Below are 16085 nucleotides of genomic sequence, written 5' to 3'. Positions count from 1 at the left end.
CCTGCCCATGGCAGGGGGGTTGGAACTCGATGATCTTTAAGGTCCTTTCCAACCTAAACCATTCTATGATTTTATGATTCTATGTTGGTAATTATTATGTGTATGACAGACAAGTTTACCCTTGCAGAACACAGTGGTTTCCATTTTTTTTTATAATTTACCAGGTGGGATTTTTTGAAGGCCTGACAATTAGTCACAGAAAGAATTTGGGGGTTTGGGGCTGCCTACAGCACTGCCTCTCAGATTAAGATCATGTCACTGTTTCTGCTTTGTCCTGTTTGAAAAGATGAAGGAAAATGATGCTGTGTACATAGAGTTCTTAAACAAGGTTTTGGGCCAATAGCAATTTTTTTTCTCATCTTAAACAAAAAATGACTGAAGATGTCTTCCTGTCCTCCATAACGCATTCTGCTTATTTTTATGCAGAAAAAAAAAAGAATATAAGTCTAAAATGTTGAGGAAACATATTTGCTTGGATTACACTAACAAAAAAAAAATTACAATATTTAGTTTAACCTTGACAAATTTATACTTCTTTCTTACACCACTCTCTTGCTCTAATACCACGGCTCAATTAGCAGAGTACAGCAGGGGTTTCTGAAGGTGCCAGTGGTGTATGGCTTTTGTCTCCATAGACGGACCAAGCTGTAGGCAGCACACAAGCCAGCAGCATGCTGGTGGGGTGACCTGCTGTATGTTGGAAGGCGTCTAGACTGAATTTCTGTCCTGGTGACACAAGTAACTCTTGACATGTTTACAGAAGAAATGGATTGTTTTGAGGATAGTCAGGAAAGCGTTTTCAGAATTTGTACTATGCGTTTACAAAGCAGCTTGGTCTAAATTGGTGCCTGCAGATAAAAGATTATTTTGCTTTGATGACTAAGACCCACATCACAGGGGGACTGCAGTTATGACTTTCAGTTTTAGGAGTTTTACGAGCTGGAGTGTCTTCCTTACAAAGAATTCTCCTCAGTTAACCTCACAGTTATGGAACTAAATGCAATCCATTTAATGTCTGGAAAAGCGTTTTATCCATCAGAGGAGTCATAAAAAAAGATATCAATCATGAGGTGCCAACAAAGAAGATCACCATTTACAGAGGAGTAGCAAAAGCTAGATAAGGAGGAGGAAGGTGCTTTGGAGGGGATTTAGTTTTCAACTGGATGTAGCAAAGAGGAGCCATTGAATTCGAAGTCATTAGCTACTGAGGACAGAGAAGGAAAGTGATTGTAGCAAAACCAATGTGGAAACAGGATGGAGGCAAGAATGGCAGTGAGGGTCTTGTAAGAGTGTGGCATTAGGGAGAGAAAGAAAGGCACACATTAATGGTGTGGTGGGTTTTTTATGATGGGGAGAGAAGGAGTGAAAAATAACCCTCAGTTATGGGTTTGACTAATAGAGATTAAAGTGGTGACGAACAAGGGCAAGAGAAAAGTCTGCAAAGGAAATCTAAGAATCAGACTTTGAACATGTTACAGTTCAGCTAATTTGAAGACCTGTGTGCTCTGTAAAAAGCTGCCATTCAAATTTTTAATTTCTTTCTGAATTTCTTACAGACTTGGGTTGAGGGTAAAAAATTCTTTTGTTAGATCTGCAACTTCTATCTGCGGGACTAGAGTGGGTTAGTTTGGAATAGCACATTGAGAGATCAGATTGAAGTTTGGTTTTAAAACTGATGTTCCTGCCTCTCTAAGCTAGCTTCTGCCTGGAGGTTGTGACACAAACGTTTCAGTCTCAGTATATGCCAGGCTCCCGAGTGCTGCTTTTTCTGCACGCGACCAGGGTGGCCTGCCACCTGCTGAAGTGTTTCGGATCTCACAGGCTCTTTTAGGCTGTTTGTTCCCCCTCCATAATTCAAACCCTTTCAATAAATAGTCTCTTTGTAATTACTTGCTCTAAGCTCAGTTTCTGGGTGTTTCAAAAGCGGAGTTGTTTGTAGCCAGTCACTTTCTTCTTTCAGATGCGGTAAAGGCCTTGATTTTTTATTTTTTTTTTCCTAGGGTATTGAATTTCAATGTTTTATCATTTTTCCCTCAAGGAAGGTATGATTGCAAACTACAGAGAAGTTATCTTTCTGGAGTTCGGCCAGAAAGAGTGCTTTTCCGCCTGACTTTAGAAATATATTAAAGTACCTTGCTGAATTTGGGCCAAGATTTGTAGCCTAGTTTTGGAGTTCAGTGAACAATAAGTGAAAATCATGTATGAACATTTTTTTTATATTTCTGAGAGTAATATTTGCAAATAATTTATTTAGTAGGTACCAAGAAAAATTGAGCTTGATGAGGTAACTCTTTCATGTAAAAACAATCAAAGCACAATATGCTTTGCTATTAGTTGGCTCACTTAGATTTTAAATTCTTCAAAATTAATTAAAAAAGAGTTTCCATGAAACAGTGTTCACAAATGACCTATTTCTTTATAACAGGGCAACAGTAAAAAAGCATATGTCTTTGTAAGTGTGCATGTTTTTCTTTAAATATGTACAAATATCTACACAGCTGACAACCAACAAGCTCTTGAAAATATTCAGGCTTCAATGATTTTTAAAAAGATAATAATTATAGAAATTATTGTGGAAAGATATACTGTGTTGTGAAAATGTATTGTCTAGTGAACTGATGGAAACAGGCTATCAAAATTTATATTGATGGTGTGTCATTCTTTATAAATTGCCCTTTTTATTGATGATAGTTCAGTAGTTGTGGACAAGTGTCAAAGATGACTTGCTTCCCTGCAAAGCTCTTTACTTAAAAGATCTGTAAATAACTATGTTAACAGGTTGAGATGTACCATCTGCATTAGCTGACTGTATCTCATAATTCCATTGAGCTGACTATAATTCATAGTAATTTTGATCAGAAATCAGTGGGACAGGAAAGAAATGCATTTACCGCTAAAACAAAAGTATTATTCTAGCTTAGTATTTCATATTCAGCCACACTCATTGAGTGGCTCCAGTAAGTTTGGAATATTAATGAGACAAAGACCAACATCTTTAATTCAGGGGAAGCAACAGATAGTGTGAAAACAGGGGCTCTCAGTATAGTCAAATTGACATTGAAAACATTAAATGAATTCTTATCCTGAATTTTTTATATGTAGGTACCGACAGTAGTCAAGTTGTTGAATCTGAACTACTCAAATGTTACTAAAGGCATTCTACATTTCCTTTAAATAGTAGAATTTTTGCATTTTGTGGTTCTCACTTCTTCAATATGGATCTCTATTATTTACTTTCACCAAGAATTTTGAATATAAAATTTGCATCTGTAGACATACTTGTTTTGACTCAAACCTTCAAAGATTCATATCACTGCATATGATTTGCATGGAGTTTGGTCTTCTAATTCTTCTCTGATGGAAGTGAGGAACATTTTTTTATTCTGTGAATTTCTGTAAAGCAGCCTTATATAAGGCTGAATTCAAATTGCATCAGAACCTAGAGCATAGCAAATTGAAGCTTACGCACACCCTGGTTTCAGTCTAATGCAGGATCCAACCTATTGTGTGTACTCAGTCATGAACATTGGGAAGTGCTCCCAGGTCCCAGTTTAGATGTGATCTTATCAATCTTCATTAAGAAAGCATTCTTGGGAAACACCTTGTTATTATTTTATACCAGAATTTTAGAGATTTTCAGATTTTAATTTAGTTTTGAGAACAATATGGTAATTTAAACATATCTTAGAAGTAAGATATAGCCTGTTTATAAGATAAGGCTGTTTGCTTTTCCTTGCATTAGTATTCTTGTCTTGTTGGGGCAAGCAGCGATCCAGAAATGTAAAGACAGGCTACATAACCTGAGAGCAGCTAAATAGAGAGAAAGTGGCTACACGTAGCCTAAGATAAGTCACTATGTTTAAAACTTCAGCTGTGCTTTTCAGATCAGCCCGAAGTATGAGTTAAGGCCTATTCTCTTGCCAGCTGCATGGAAGAATTAGGATTCTTCTGAGTTGTAATGCCTTTTACTGCTCCTTCACTCTTGGGCATGTACTGATGCTGGAGATAGATGTTTATGCTTCAGATCAGGGGCTCCCCAGGGATTTATACTGATATTGCTTCTCACAAAGTGACTTTGTAGATCTGAATTAAAAATGTCAGGCAGTTCTTGCACTTTGGCTACCAGTACAAGCACTGGTAAGAGCACTGCAGCAACCTCCAGCTCTTCTGCGTTTGGTTCAGTTACTGTAAAAAAGATGTCTCTTCTGAGCATAGGTCTTGTGTTTAAGAAACTGCATGGAGAAATAGCAACAAAGAAGAGATAGTAATAGTAAACAATAAAAAAAGACTTTAAATAAAAAGATCTTTGTATTCATATTTCAGGTCCTTAGTTGACCCTTCTGTTCCTCATGATTAGGAAGAAATGTCTGAGAACCCGGTTATCTCAAAATTGCTGACCTCCTTTCTGCTGAGCCATAGCCAGTTAGGAAGACATAAGTGTGATGGGGCATGAGCAGCGGCTCACAAGTGAAGCGTTATCTCACCCCACTGGGAATTCGTATCTAGGCATAGGGCAGCCAGTCACACCAGTGACAGGGCTCTAAAAGCAGCGTACAGCAGTGTACAGCATCTGAGCAACAAAAGTTTGCCAGATGCTACTGTGATACATACTTTGGCTGACTTTTGAATATTCTGTGGCCTCTTGTATTTGCAAGCTGGCATTCAGGGTAAGATCAATGTTTGCGTACAAATCCTGCCAAGTCTTTCTTCCATCACCATCAAAAAAGCACACAGATGTGTCCAGTTTGCTTTGCCTGCTAGCCAGTAGGCATCCACGACTGCCAGGTAAAACTGCCTACTTTGTTGTACCTACCTGGAGGTGTTTGGTGCAGGCATCTAACTGAATAGACATGGCAACAGACCACAGTTTTATCCAGGATAGCACCTTAAATCTTCCTTTGTATCTCTCAGTGTCAACAGAGGTGTGCCTGAGTTTGAGGTTTCCCTGTTTATGCAGCCTCCATTGAATGCATCTTCTCTGACAGAGAGAGCAAAGTAATTCCTTAGTAATTCTAGAGGTACATAAAGTTCATGAGGATTGACAAATGAGTACAATGAAACATGCTTCCAATATCCTTATTATTAGCCTTATTATTATTATTAGACCTTATTATTACTTATAAGTATCTAAAGGGTGGGTTGAAGGAGGATGGAGCCAGACTCTTTTCAGTGGTTCCCAGTGACAGGACGAGAGACAATGGGCACAAGTTGGAACATAGGAAGTTCCGTTCAAATACAAGGAAAAACTTCACAGTTAGGGTGATGGAGCACTGGAACAGGCTGCCCAAGGAGGTTGTGGAGTCCCCTTCTCTGAAGATTTTCAAGACTTACCTGGATGCAGTTCTGAGTAATATGCTCTAGGCAATCCTGCTTTAGCAGGGTAGTTGGGCTAGATGATCTCTACAGGTCCCTTCCAACTCTGAAAATATCATGATCCTTGCAAATCCTTGCAAACCCACGTATTACACCATTTTACACCTCAGTTTCAGAGTAGAAAGAACTGTTAACATGTTCTGCAAATGTATAGTAGCATCCAACTTTGTTTTCCTCTGCAAGGTTCTTCCAATAATATTACAGCCAAAAGTCTTTTTTTCTACTTTTTTTTAAATCATTACCAGTTCTTTAAGCAGTTTAGTTTTGTGTGGCACTAGAAGTAGCACAGTCTGATGTATGGGCTAAAGCTAATTTCTGAAATTGCAGCTAGAAGAAATTTAGAGGCAAAAACATGCAAAGCATCATCTCAGTTGTTCAAAATGTGAGCATTGCGCCTTGGGACCTGCTGAGATTTCAGCTGGTATTCAGATAGGTAAATGTTTTTCCTATCCTCAGTCTGAACTTTAGATTGTCCAGATGAGAATAGATGAGAACATCCAGATGAGATGGATGTCATGGATGGACGTTACCCAGACAAGAACAGAAATGGAAGGAAAATGTAAAACTTGATAATTTTGAGGAGGAACTGGAGAAGGTCAAACACTTACACTTCAGTCTGAGACGCTGATTTTGCCTGTTAAATGTGAAAGTGATGAATTATTAACGTTCTTTTTACTAATTGTCTTGTTAACGTAAAGTAACGGAACTGTGTTAACTTCTAGAGTGCTTTTGTGCAGAGATTAGATAACTTGTGAGCTTTAGACCTTTAAAGGAGATGTGTTTATATGGCACAGTTACATGGAGAAAAATAGTCTCCCAAACTGAGTATCAGTGAACACCTCCATCAGGGCTGTGCACATAATTAGCAGGAAATACTTTTCATGGTAAAAATTCTTTCAACTGTTACGTGTTTAGCTAAAAGAACTGGAACGATTTTCCAAATAAAAACTGTTGCATTTAGGAAGCACCTTTCTTTAGTAGTTCTTTACAAGTGTCTTTTTGTGTATACTTAGTGAACATATGAATTCTTTTTTATGGCCCAGGTCAGGTAGACCTGAGATGTAATCAGGCAGGTGTGTAGAACCAGAGGAATGAGAGGAAAAAAAAATTCCATTAAAATGTCTGAATCTGTCAAAGAATGGGATTTCCCTCATTAACTCTGCAGAGCCATGCTAAATTTACCTTTTAAGATGTACTGTTAAGATATGAAGAGCACCCTTGGAATGGTCACCTGATGGCGCTGGCTCAAATGCAATGGGAGAGCACCGAATGGAGGATTCAGTCCACTGGATTTATGCACCTCAGCTTTAGGCACTGTATTTTCCTAAGTGTCCTCATGTCAATAATTACTGGTTTAGAGGACAAGGACCCTAGAAGGCTTCTACACAGAGCTTATGTCATACCAAACTTTGGCACCCAATGTCTCCCCTGGAAGAGTTCCCTCTTTTTCTTTATTTGTTGAGGAGGCAGGCACCAATACAGGACTTTTGTGTCGTTAGGCATCTGTAATTTGAGTGGATTCCCCTTAGGCAGGGGATTGTTTCTCCTTCCATATTTGCACAGCACCAAGCTCAGCTGAATCTTTTTGCAGTGGCTTGGGACACCACTGTAATGTTCAATTTTAATATCTGTTATGTCCCTGAAATTCAGGATGAAAACCTTACCTGGCTGTGGGCCCACTGCTGAGGTAGCTGTCTCCTTTGCATCTTTGGCTTTTTCCTCTGGGTACCAGCAAGCAATCTTGTCAGGTACAAGGGTTGTGTTTAGTGGTGCTCAGAAAGAAGACATCTGAAGACAACTGCCTGTTGCATTACTTTGTTCAGAAGAGAAGTTCTCATATATCAAACTATCAAAAGCTTTGTGGCTTTAGTATGGAGGTGCCTGACTCATGGGGTTTAATGTCTGTAGGACTGGATGCAAGTTACATCCTGGTTGTTCTTCCACTTCTTCCACCCTTTGTGTGACATCCACTTAGGAAGCCTCAATATTAAGCATTACCTATCCATCCTGCTAAGTGTAAGTAATTGATAGTCTTCTCTCTCAGTGTATCTCTGTCTGGTCTGGAAGAGTGATAGGAGTTTATTAGCATTTTTGGCAATAAACATAAGAGTGTCAAGAATCATACTACTTAAAATTAATACGAGATGTCTTTCTGAAACAGAGTTTTAAAAATAAGTTGTGCAAGACAGCTTTTTCTTTCTTAAGTTTGTGTAAAGTTTCATTACATGTTCTGCTTTTATGTTTCATGTTGTTATCGCAACAACAAGTTTCTTGGCTGAAAAATAATTTATTCCGGGTAGTAAATATTTCATTATAGTGAACAATAGTGAGGTTTCTTTCAACATGGGGTGTGATGGAGATAACACTGCCAAGAGAAGTTAAATTATTACTTCCACTTTATAAATCTGAATCACTGAGGTTTCCTGGGTACATTTTTTTTTCATAGCAAGTTTGACTTGTAACAGAAGAATTAACAGTTTTCAGAAAGTGTGAATTTAATAAAAGGCACTTTTATGCCTTGTCATTGCACACACATTTGCTTCTAGCAACTGTAACATAAATTTGCACTTGCTTATCAAAAAAAAAAAAAAAAGAATTGGAAGTCCATGAAAACAAGAAAACTTTCAAGTGCCCTTAAAATAATGTGAAGATGAAGGGGTCTATTTAGAAACTTTGGTCATGGAGAGACTTTGTTCTCAACATTTCTCAAGAACACACTCTGTTAATCTGTTTTGTTTGATTAATATCAGATTTAGAGCCTCCTAATTATTTATGTTCATAGAAACAGATGTTATCGTTTGTGGTGGAATGGAGACATATTCTGGGCATTATGTAACCTGCTTTGGCATTAACTTATGCTACGTATTTTTCCTTCGTTCTGCCACAACATTGTAATTGTACCCAAATGGTTCTCAACTTGTTTCCATAGATACTTAGCATGTTCAGACTTTGTGTAATATATGCCTTGGTCTCATATATAGCTCTTGTTTTTAAACTCTGAGAACTGCTACACCTGTAGTTTTCAAATCATAATTGGTACTGGTTATAATGCAGTGGGTTTGTGCACATATTTCGGTGCTGTCCACCAGCTCTGCTTTTGTAGCCTGTGATGAGTTATGCAAAATCTCTGCTTGCTACCGAAGCGTTAACAGAGCACTACGGGCTCAGTTGGTGTGAACCCTCTCCACATCTGCAGGAGTGTCGGGAGGAGAGGTGGAGGTTTGAAGGGGAGGGCTCCAGCCCAGGCGAGGGAAAGAACAGACAATTTGGGAAAACTTTATGAACATGAAGGACCTGTTTAGAAACATCTACATGCTGTAGCCTCCCTAAAGATAGTTTGGGCTGATGTGATACTTATGTGTTTGAGTTACAGTTTGAGGTTCTCCATCAGGGGTTGCTTCTCTGCTTGGACCCTGCCAATTCGCCTCAAGTTCTTTTAGTTAGCTTGGTCCTAACCAGGAGGCTTGTCACGGCACTTGTAGGCAACTGATTTGAACATGTTTTAAGTCACTGGGAGCAGAGATGTACCTGATACATTCTTTTGTGCTACCCCACTCTATTTCTGCCTCCTGAGATGGAAAGGAAGGACCTGGCTGACATCAGGAACAGCTCTAAAGTATGCCTTGTACATGCACACAACTCTGACCTGTCTTTTGTGGAGGGCTTTTCCTCTTCCACAAGCTTAATTTCTTGCTGTGTTTCTTTTAAAGCCTACTAGTTCAATGACCCACCTCAGCTGGCAGGGAAGGCAAAGGAGCCTGATTTCTTTTGAAGTGCAGACGATTGTTACTTCAAAAGCAGGTCAGCGGATGGGCTTGGACTGGGAAACAACACTTCATTTCGATGTTTTGAGAGGCTTAAAAACCTCTGGGTTGCAGCCGCAACCTGTGTAGGGTATGCTGTGTAAACCAGACTGAGCACCTCAAAAAGTACAAGAGAACATCATTTATCTTTTGCTAAATGTCTTGTACAAGCCCTGCTAGGATGAATGTAGGAGCCTATGTTGGGACTAAGCTAGGGCAGTGTTACGCAGAAGCCCATGTGCCCCAACCACTCCCTGGAATTGGTGGAGCAAATCTGCGTCAGCCATTCCCACTCATGAACTGTAATTTTTGTCAGGGGAGAAATATAGAAAGCAAGAAATGATGTTGAAACACTTGAAAGGATGTTGCATACTTTCCCTTGTGTGTTCAAAAGCAGATAAGCTGGGACAATCACACTTCATTGTTGCAAAAGAACATCAATCTCTTGAGGAGTTTGACTGCTGCTGGGGCCACACTGGCTGTTGGCTAACAGTGCTGATGTCAATGCAGCTGCACCGGCTGACGACTTAGCCATCCATCTTTAGATTTCAGTCAATGTCTACCTGTAAAGATAGGCTCAGAAAAGTGAAAGCACTGGCGAGTTCTGCTTCCGATTGTGGCAGAGAATAGCATGAAGATTTACGTGACTATGGGTTTAAACCACAGCTGATACATACATTCTTTGCCTGCTAATATGTTGATAAAGATGAGGTTGTGCGCAGGGGGCTGGACATTTTTAGTATGTGAGCCCAACACATCACATTACAGTAGCTGGGCATAGCTGTCTGAAATTAATAGTTCATCGTGGTGTTTTAACTGGACAGTACCAACAGTATCTATTCTTTTTTGCAGAATAGCTGTAGTTCATGACAGTATATTGAATATTGTCTAACTCTCCAGATTTGAACAATGAGAATTAGAAACTCTGACCTCTTCCTGTGGTTCATCATAGTTTGCAGCTTTGGCTTCTTGTAGCATCAACCTTAGGTTTGTCATAAGTACTAAAAGGTATCTTCAGACTTGCGATAAGCCAGGGCAGGTAGAACTAGAGTTGTGGGGTGTTAGCTTCTGGCCTAAATATCCATGGCAGGGTTTCCTGAGACTGTGGGAAGGGGGATGGACCCACTAACTGAGATGCTGCCTCCAGTCCTGTCTTCCTGCCAGAATTCTTTGAGCCCTTTGACAAAATATTCCAGGAGGTTGTATGATGTTTACTTAAACTTGCCAAAAGCTGTTGTTGAAGAGTCTCTTGCAAGCAGTGCCTGAAGCCCTGTGCTCAGACTGCAGAGGACTGTCATTGGCCACACAGTAGTGACAGAGTCAGGACAAAGTAAGAATAAATGGCAGGGTCCCAGAGAAAAAAAACAAGGCATCTGTGTTTGAAACATTAATTTATCAGCTGATTAATTATAAAAGGAAAGACAGCAAAATCTGCAGACAATTTTAGGATATTAAAGACCAAACACAGGAAGGTCTTTCAAAGCACCTACCAGGTAAATGGACAGACAGGACCCTGCCATGAAAAATCATGCAAACTGTTGGATGAGTAAAGAGTACCCACATTGCTGTGTTTTATTGATGCTCTGTAAGTGCGTAGGCTGTCTCCATTACCTGAATGCCTGCAGGTGCAAGGAGGTGGTCCCCGGGATCTGGTATTCATTCCAATCCTGTGTGTTGAACTGTTGGTGTCCTCCAAACCTGGCCATTACTGTGAGGAGCTCAGCTGAAGCATCTGCTTAAAGGTTGTGTTTGCTCTGAAGTTGAAAAGGGTACTGAACCATTTGAAAACAACAACAAACATGTAATGATACACGTATGCCCACTCATGGATATACTGTGTTTAATTCAGGTTTTCTATCACAACACGCCAATGCAATATACATCATTAAAGACGTGGAAGGGGACCCTTCTGAAGAGGGACTGCAAGAATAATGTCCGTGAGGACACACTGAGTCAAAACTGCTCAAATCCCTGAACTTCGAATAAAATTTAAGTCAAGCATTTTGGTATGCCACACCTTACAAACACAAAGGAGAGCTTAAATTTTACACAGTTTTTCTCTTACAAGTGTGGCATTCCTAACTCTCTATATCCTATAACTTCTGCAATTTACGGGCACAATATAACAGCAAGAATAAACATTTAGTAGGTGATATAAAACTTGGATGACAAAGTCCTGTCTCTGCAGAAGTCAATGGCAAAATTGTAACTGTATCAGTGGGGTCACTTGGTGTGTTTGTACTGGCTAGAGGTACCACAGTCGTCTCAAGGTGAGCTAACCTGTGTGTTCAGAAGAGCAGGCTCAGCTTCTTAAAGGAATGTTCCTAAAGGACTGATGTATTTATAGTGCATCTAGTATCTGAACCATCCCATCTGAAGACAGTATCGTGCCATATTCTGCAGAGAATACTTGCAGTGACTGCTCACTGGCTGCAATGAGACAAGTCTGAGTTCAGAGGTGTGCTAGAGGACGTAGAGCAATCCTGGCTGAAGAGGTTTAGGAAGTAGTTTTCCATGCAGATAGTAATTTTCCATCCATTACTGCTCCTTGTTAGCAGAGAGCTGATCAAGTGGAATACTGGGTGAACTGTTCCCACGTGTCTGCTGAAGGGGGCTCTGCCCCGGGGCCCTGGTGCATGTGCACGTCTTGTGTTCATAGATTCACTGAATCACAGAATGCTTTGGGTTGGAAGGGACCTTTAAAGACCACCTAGTCCATCCCCCCTGCCATAGGCAGGGACATCCTTCACTACATCAGGTTGCTCAAAGCCCTGTCCAACCTGACCTTGAATGCTGTCAATGGTGGGGCATCCACAACTTCTCTGGGCAACCTGTTCCAGTGTCCCACAACCCTCATCATAAAACAATTCTTCCTTGTGTCTCATCTAAACCTATGCTCTTTCAGTTTAAAACCATTACCCCTGGTCCTGTCACTACAAGCCCTGGTGAAAAGTCTCTCTCTGTCTTTCTTATAAACCCCCTTTATATATCGAAGGACGGCAATAAGGTCTCCCCACAGCCTTCTCTTCTCCAGGCTGAACAACTTCATTTGTCCCAGCAGAGTCATTTGGCCTTGCGTTGCTCGATATCCACCCTTCCTGCTGCAGTGTATATCGTTGTGGCAGTTGCTAAGCATGTGAGAGAAGAGGAAATGCTAAAATAGCTGTGCTTTTCAAACAATAGAAATTAAAGAAAAAATTGTAGTGCTTATAGCATAGTATGGGACTACTTGCTATTTTTAGCCTGATGATACTCCTATACTGCTACTCATTGTACGTGCATTTGAACATCACCCAGTTTCACAGTTAAATTAAAAAGGATGAAGACCAGTAGCCACATGTGAAGGGATTTGGAGTTACAGATTTCATGGCTAACAAACCCTTTGGGTCAGCGGTGCCGTGATTTGTGCTGCGTTACGGCACACTGGGTTTCAGAGCAATTCATACTCATTAGCAGAAAAAGTTAAATGTTGTTTTCAGCCTGAGTGTGAAGGGAATGGGTAATTTCAGCATCTAGTGTGTATACCTTGCCCTTGTTAGACTATCATGTTTTACACTTGACTCTTACTAATCCTTTTCAGGCTTTATCAAAATAGAACTCACAGCCATAATATTAATTCCTCCCTTTATAAACTGAATGGTAGGAAAGGACAATGAAAAAGTTCTGGGAGGTAAAACCTGATCTGATACATCCTTGTTGTGCTACCTGACACATTATTGTTCAGGATTTAGGCTAAATACATGCATAAAAGCCAATTAAGTTTCTAATTCCTGTAACACCAGTGAAGGCATGACAAGGCTGAATTAGGCATGGCACAACTATCAGTAACTGCAAAGTAACAACATTGGCAGGACTTGCGTGTTTCCACTTGGTTACAAATCTATTCACGTTACTACTGAAAGTGATGTATTTTAAAATAATATACTTCAAAGAACATAAAATAGCCGCCACCACTCCCCCCCCCACCCCCATCAGAATCCCATTCTGCCAGTTAAAGTGCTGCCACAGGAGACTGTCTCTGGTGCCGGTGCCAGTGCCAGTGGTGACAGCCATCTCAGTGCTCACACAGCAAAAGGCCTTCTGACAGCTTAGCAAAGTGTCAGAATAGCAGTTTCCCATTTTCAGAGGGTATTTTACCAAGTTAATATTAGGGCTGTTTTGAAATTAATTTCTTTCAAAAACACAACAGAAGAAAGCAATGTGCACAAATGCCAAGAAAGGACGGGTCTGTGTGTGTCATGAAACGAAGACCTTGAATTTTACCTAGAATAAATTAAGTAATCACCTCTTCTTTTTTCCTTTTGCTCTCAAGAAAAAGTTAAAAAATAAAAAAGATGGCAAACTAGCATGCCCTTTAAAACTAGAGAGGTTTAGTGGCAGTATCTGAATGAACAGCATACACATCAGTGTTTCACGTGGATAAGTCTTTGAATTGACAAAGAAATTAGCTATGTAACTGACAGCACTATGGCCAGAATGGAAATACCCCAGAAATATTTAAAAGGAATGACAGCGTCCTTTCCCGGTAGAGCTGTTGGGACTGCATTTTTCCACAACATGTCCTTGTACTTCTAGGTTTAGTGATGAACAGTGGAAATTCCTTTCAGTTAAGGATTTTTAGCTCCTTCATCCAAGTATCACATGCAGCACCACACGAAGTTTGTCCCTGTTGGAAAGAGGGAACAAGGGGAAGCTATCTGAGGGTGCATCAGAGGGTGGTGCGTGGTGGAGGATGTTCAGGAGCCCTGCCAAAGAGGTGTCCTGCACCCAAGCCTGTTCTCGGTTCCCCCCTTGCCCTGAAAATGCCCCCTTTTCACCCGGTACGGATGGGTCAGACAGATGGCTCAGAGCATGAAGGGAGGGAAAGGAGAGTGTGTGAAGCTTCTGCTTACCCAGGTCTAATGTCCACATGTGGTCCTCTGGGCCTTAAAAGAGCATCTTGGGAACTTAAACCTGGTCATGAGTCGGTGGGAAGTGGCCTCCTGGCAGTCTGCATTACCTTTGCCCGGCATAACTTGAGAGTACCTGAGGACCTTCCAAAGGCATTGTACTCCTGCTACAAATAAAACCAGATCTTACTGAAAGCACCCCAATATGTGCTTTTTTTTATATATACACATCCTGTAACTGACTTTTTTTTTTTTTCCAGAAATGAGAAGAAATATATAAGCAGATACTGGAAACAAGTGCAAGTTGGAGACTTTGTGCAGCTTCGCTGTAATGAAATTATACCTGCTGACATATTGCTGCTCTCCTCAAGTGATCCCGATGGGCTGTGCCATATAGAAACAGCTAACCTGGATGGTGAAACTAACTTAAAACAAAGACAGGTGGTGAGGAGGTTCCTAGAGCTGGTAAGTCACCATTCCTAACTCTCATTTAAGATCTCATTTGTTTCAGGTAAGTAAACAGTTCACTAATCCACTTCACACCAGCTAAGTCTGCTTGTTCTAGTACTGCTAATGAATTACTGTTATGGTTGTCATTAGAACACTAGCACTTGCCAACAGCTGACCTCATCGTAGTATCAGAAGTTTTACCATAATTTTTCCCTGAATTTGAATAGGAATTATTTGGGGCAATTGTGTGCGGTTGGAAAATGTTGGGGGGTTTTAATGGCTTCTATTGTAGCTTGATTTTTGAAAACACATTTTAACTGCCCAGTGAGAAGATACTTAAATATAAACAACTACTTTTCCTGCCTGCAAACCAGATCAGTTTCAATTAGGAATTTTGCCTGAAACTCCATGTTGCAGAATATCCCTCCAGCACTTGGAGCATTAAAGCTTGTAAGATTTAAAGGGGCAGCATGCATGCATTCTGGAGGTGTCTGTGCTGACAAAGTGTTTTACTGCTCTCTCACCATGCTTATCTCTCCCCAACAGCACTATTTTGAAACAAAACAAAATCCAGATCAGCTACTGTCAGCAGAATTAGAGGAAATCACCTGAAGTTTTACTTGCTTTAATAAACTTGTTGAAATAGTATTTATTTATATGTTCTCCTCTCCTGTCCCTCTTGCCAGCTAACCCCAGTTTCCTGTATTTTGTTAGGGAAAAAATAAATTATTTTCTAGAACGCAGCTACATCTTTTTCCTAGTAGCTCTCCTCATTTGAGAGATTTTGCAAACAATGGGAGCTGCTGCCTGTCATCAAAGGTAACTACAGAAGCGTATAGTTATACTGAGGTAGATCAGCATTAATGAAGTTGCAGTCCAACTGACAGGTTAAAAATCAATGTGCCTTGCAAATAATTATTTATGGTAGATAAAGCCTTTCTCTGAATAGCTTGTAAAAACGTGAGATAAAGACTTTTTTAATCATCAGTGATTTCCACATAGAATTTAGACATGACTCGGCCGCTACTGCCACGGCAAGACGCTTAATCAGCTACAGGCCAAATGTTTCAAAAACTCTGATTGTTTCAAAGAAGCTAATTGAATTGCTTCTCAGACATCCCATCCTGTTCCCACTGAGAGGAAATTTCTCCCAGTGGGTAGAGCTCCAGGGAGGTACTCAGATGATGTATCCCAGTTCTCTGCCAGCATAGGCTTCCTACGTGACCTCAGACACGTTATGTAGGGCACAAACTGTAGATTGCATATAGGCTACTGAATACAGGGATGCTTTCGTATTTCTGGGTACGGTTGCTGAGGGCATTAGCTAGAGCTAAGGGCAGCACTATCTCAAAGAAAGATCTGGGAAGGCACCAGTTCCTCCACTCATCCACAAGGGCTGGTTGGATTTCTGTGATCCAAGACCATCTGACACACAGCAGGAGGTGTTGGTAAACACAGTGAAAGGAATTGATGTGTCCAAGTACAGATCATCACAAGACTGGTTTTCAAGAGCCTTGCTGCCCAGAGGAATCCCTTACACTGCATCAAGATCCCTGGCTCCCTGGTGGCA

General features: G+C 40.5%; 1 protein-coding gene across 1 annotated transcript in view; it reads left to right on the top strand.

Annotated features, from left to right (window-relative positions):
- Nucleotides 1-16085, top strand: part of ATP10A (ATPase, class V, type 10A) — a 126590-nt gene that overhangs the window by 34018 nt on the left and 76487 nt on the right. The window contains exon 4 of the mRNA XM_009883133.1: nucleotides 14326-14530. Coding sequence (XP_009881435.1) covers nucleotides 14326-14530 — 205 coding nt within the window. The remainder of the gene's footprint in view (nucleotides 1-14325; nucleotides 14531-16085) is intronic.

This window comes from Charadrius vociferus, unplaced genomic scaffold (genome assembly GCF_000708025.1).
Source record: "Charadrius vociferus isolate BGI_N301 unplaced genomic scaffold, ASM70802v2 scaffold92, whole genome shotgun sequence".
NCBI classification, from domain to species: domain Eukaryota; kingdom Metazoa; phylum Chordata; class Aves; order Charadriiformes; family Charadriidae; genus Charadrius; species Charadrius vociferus.
The sequence above is the reverse complement of the archived record's forward strand: the minus strand, read 5'-3'. Positions and strand labels throughout refer to the sequence as shown.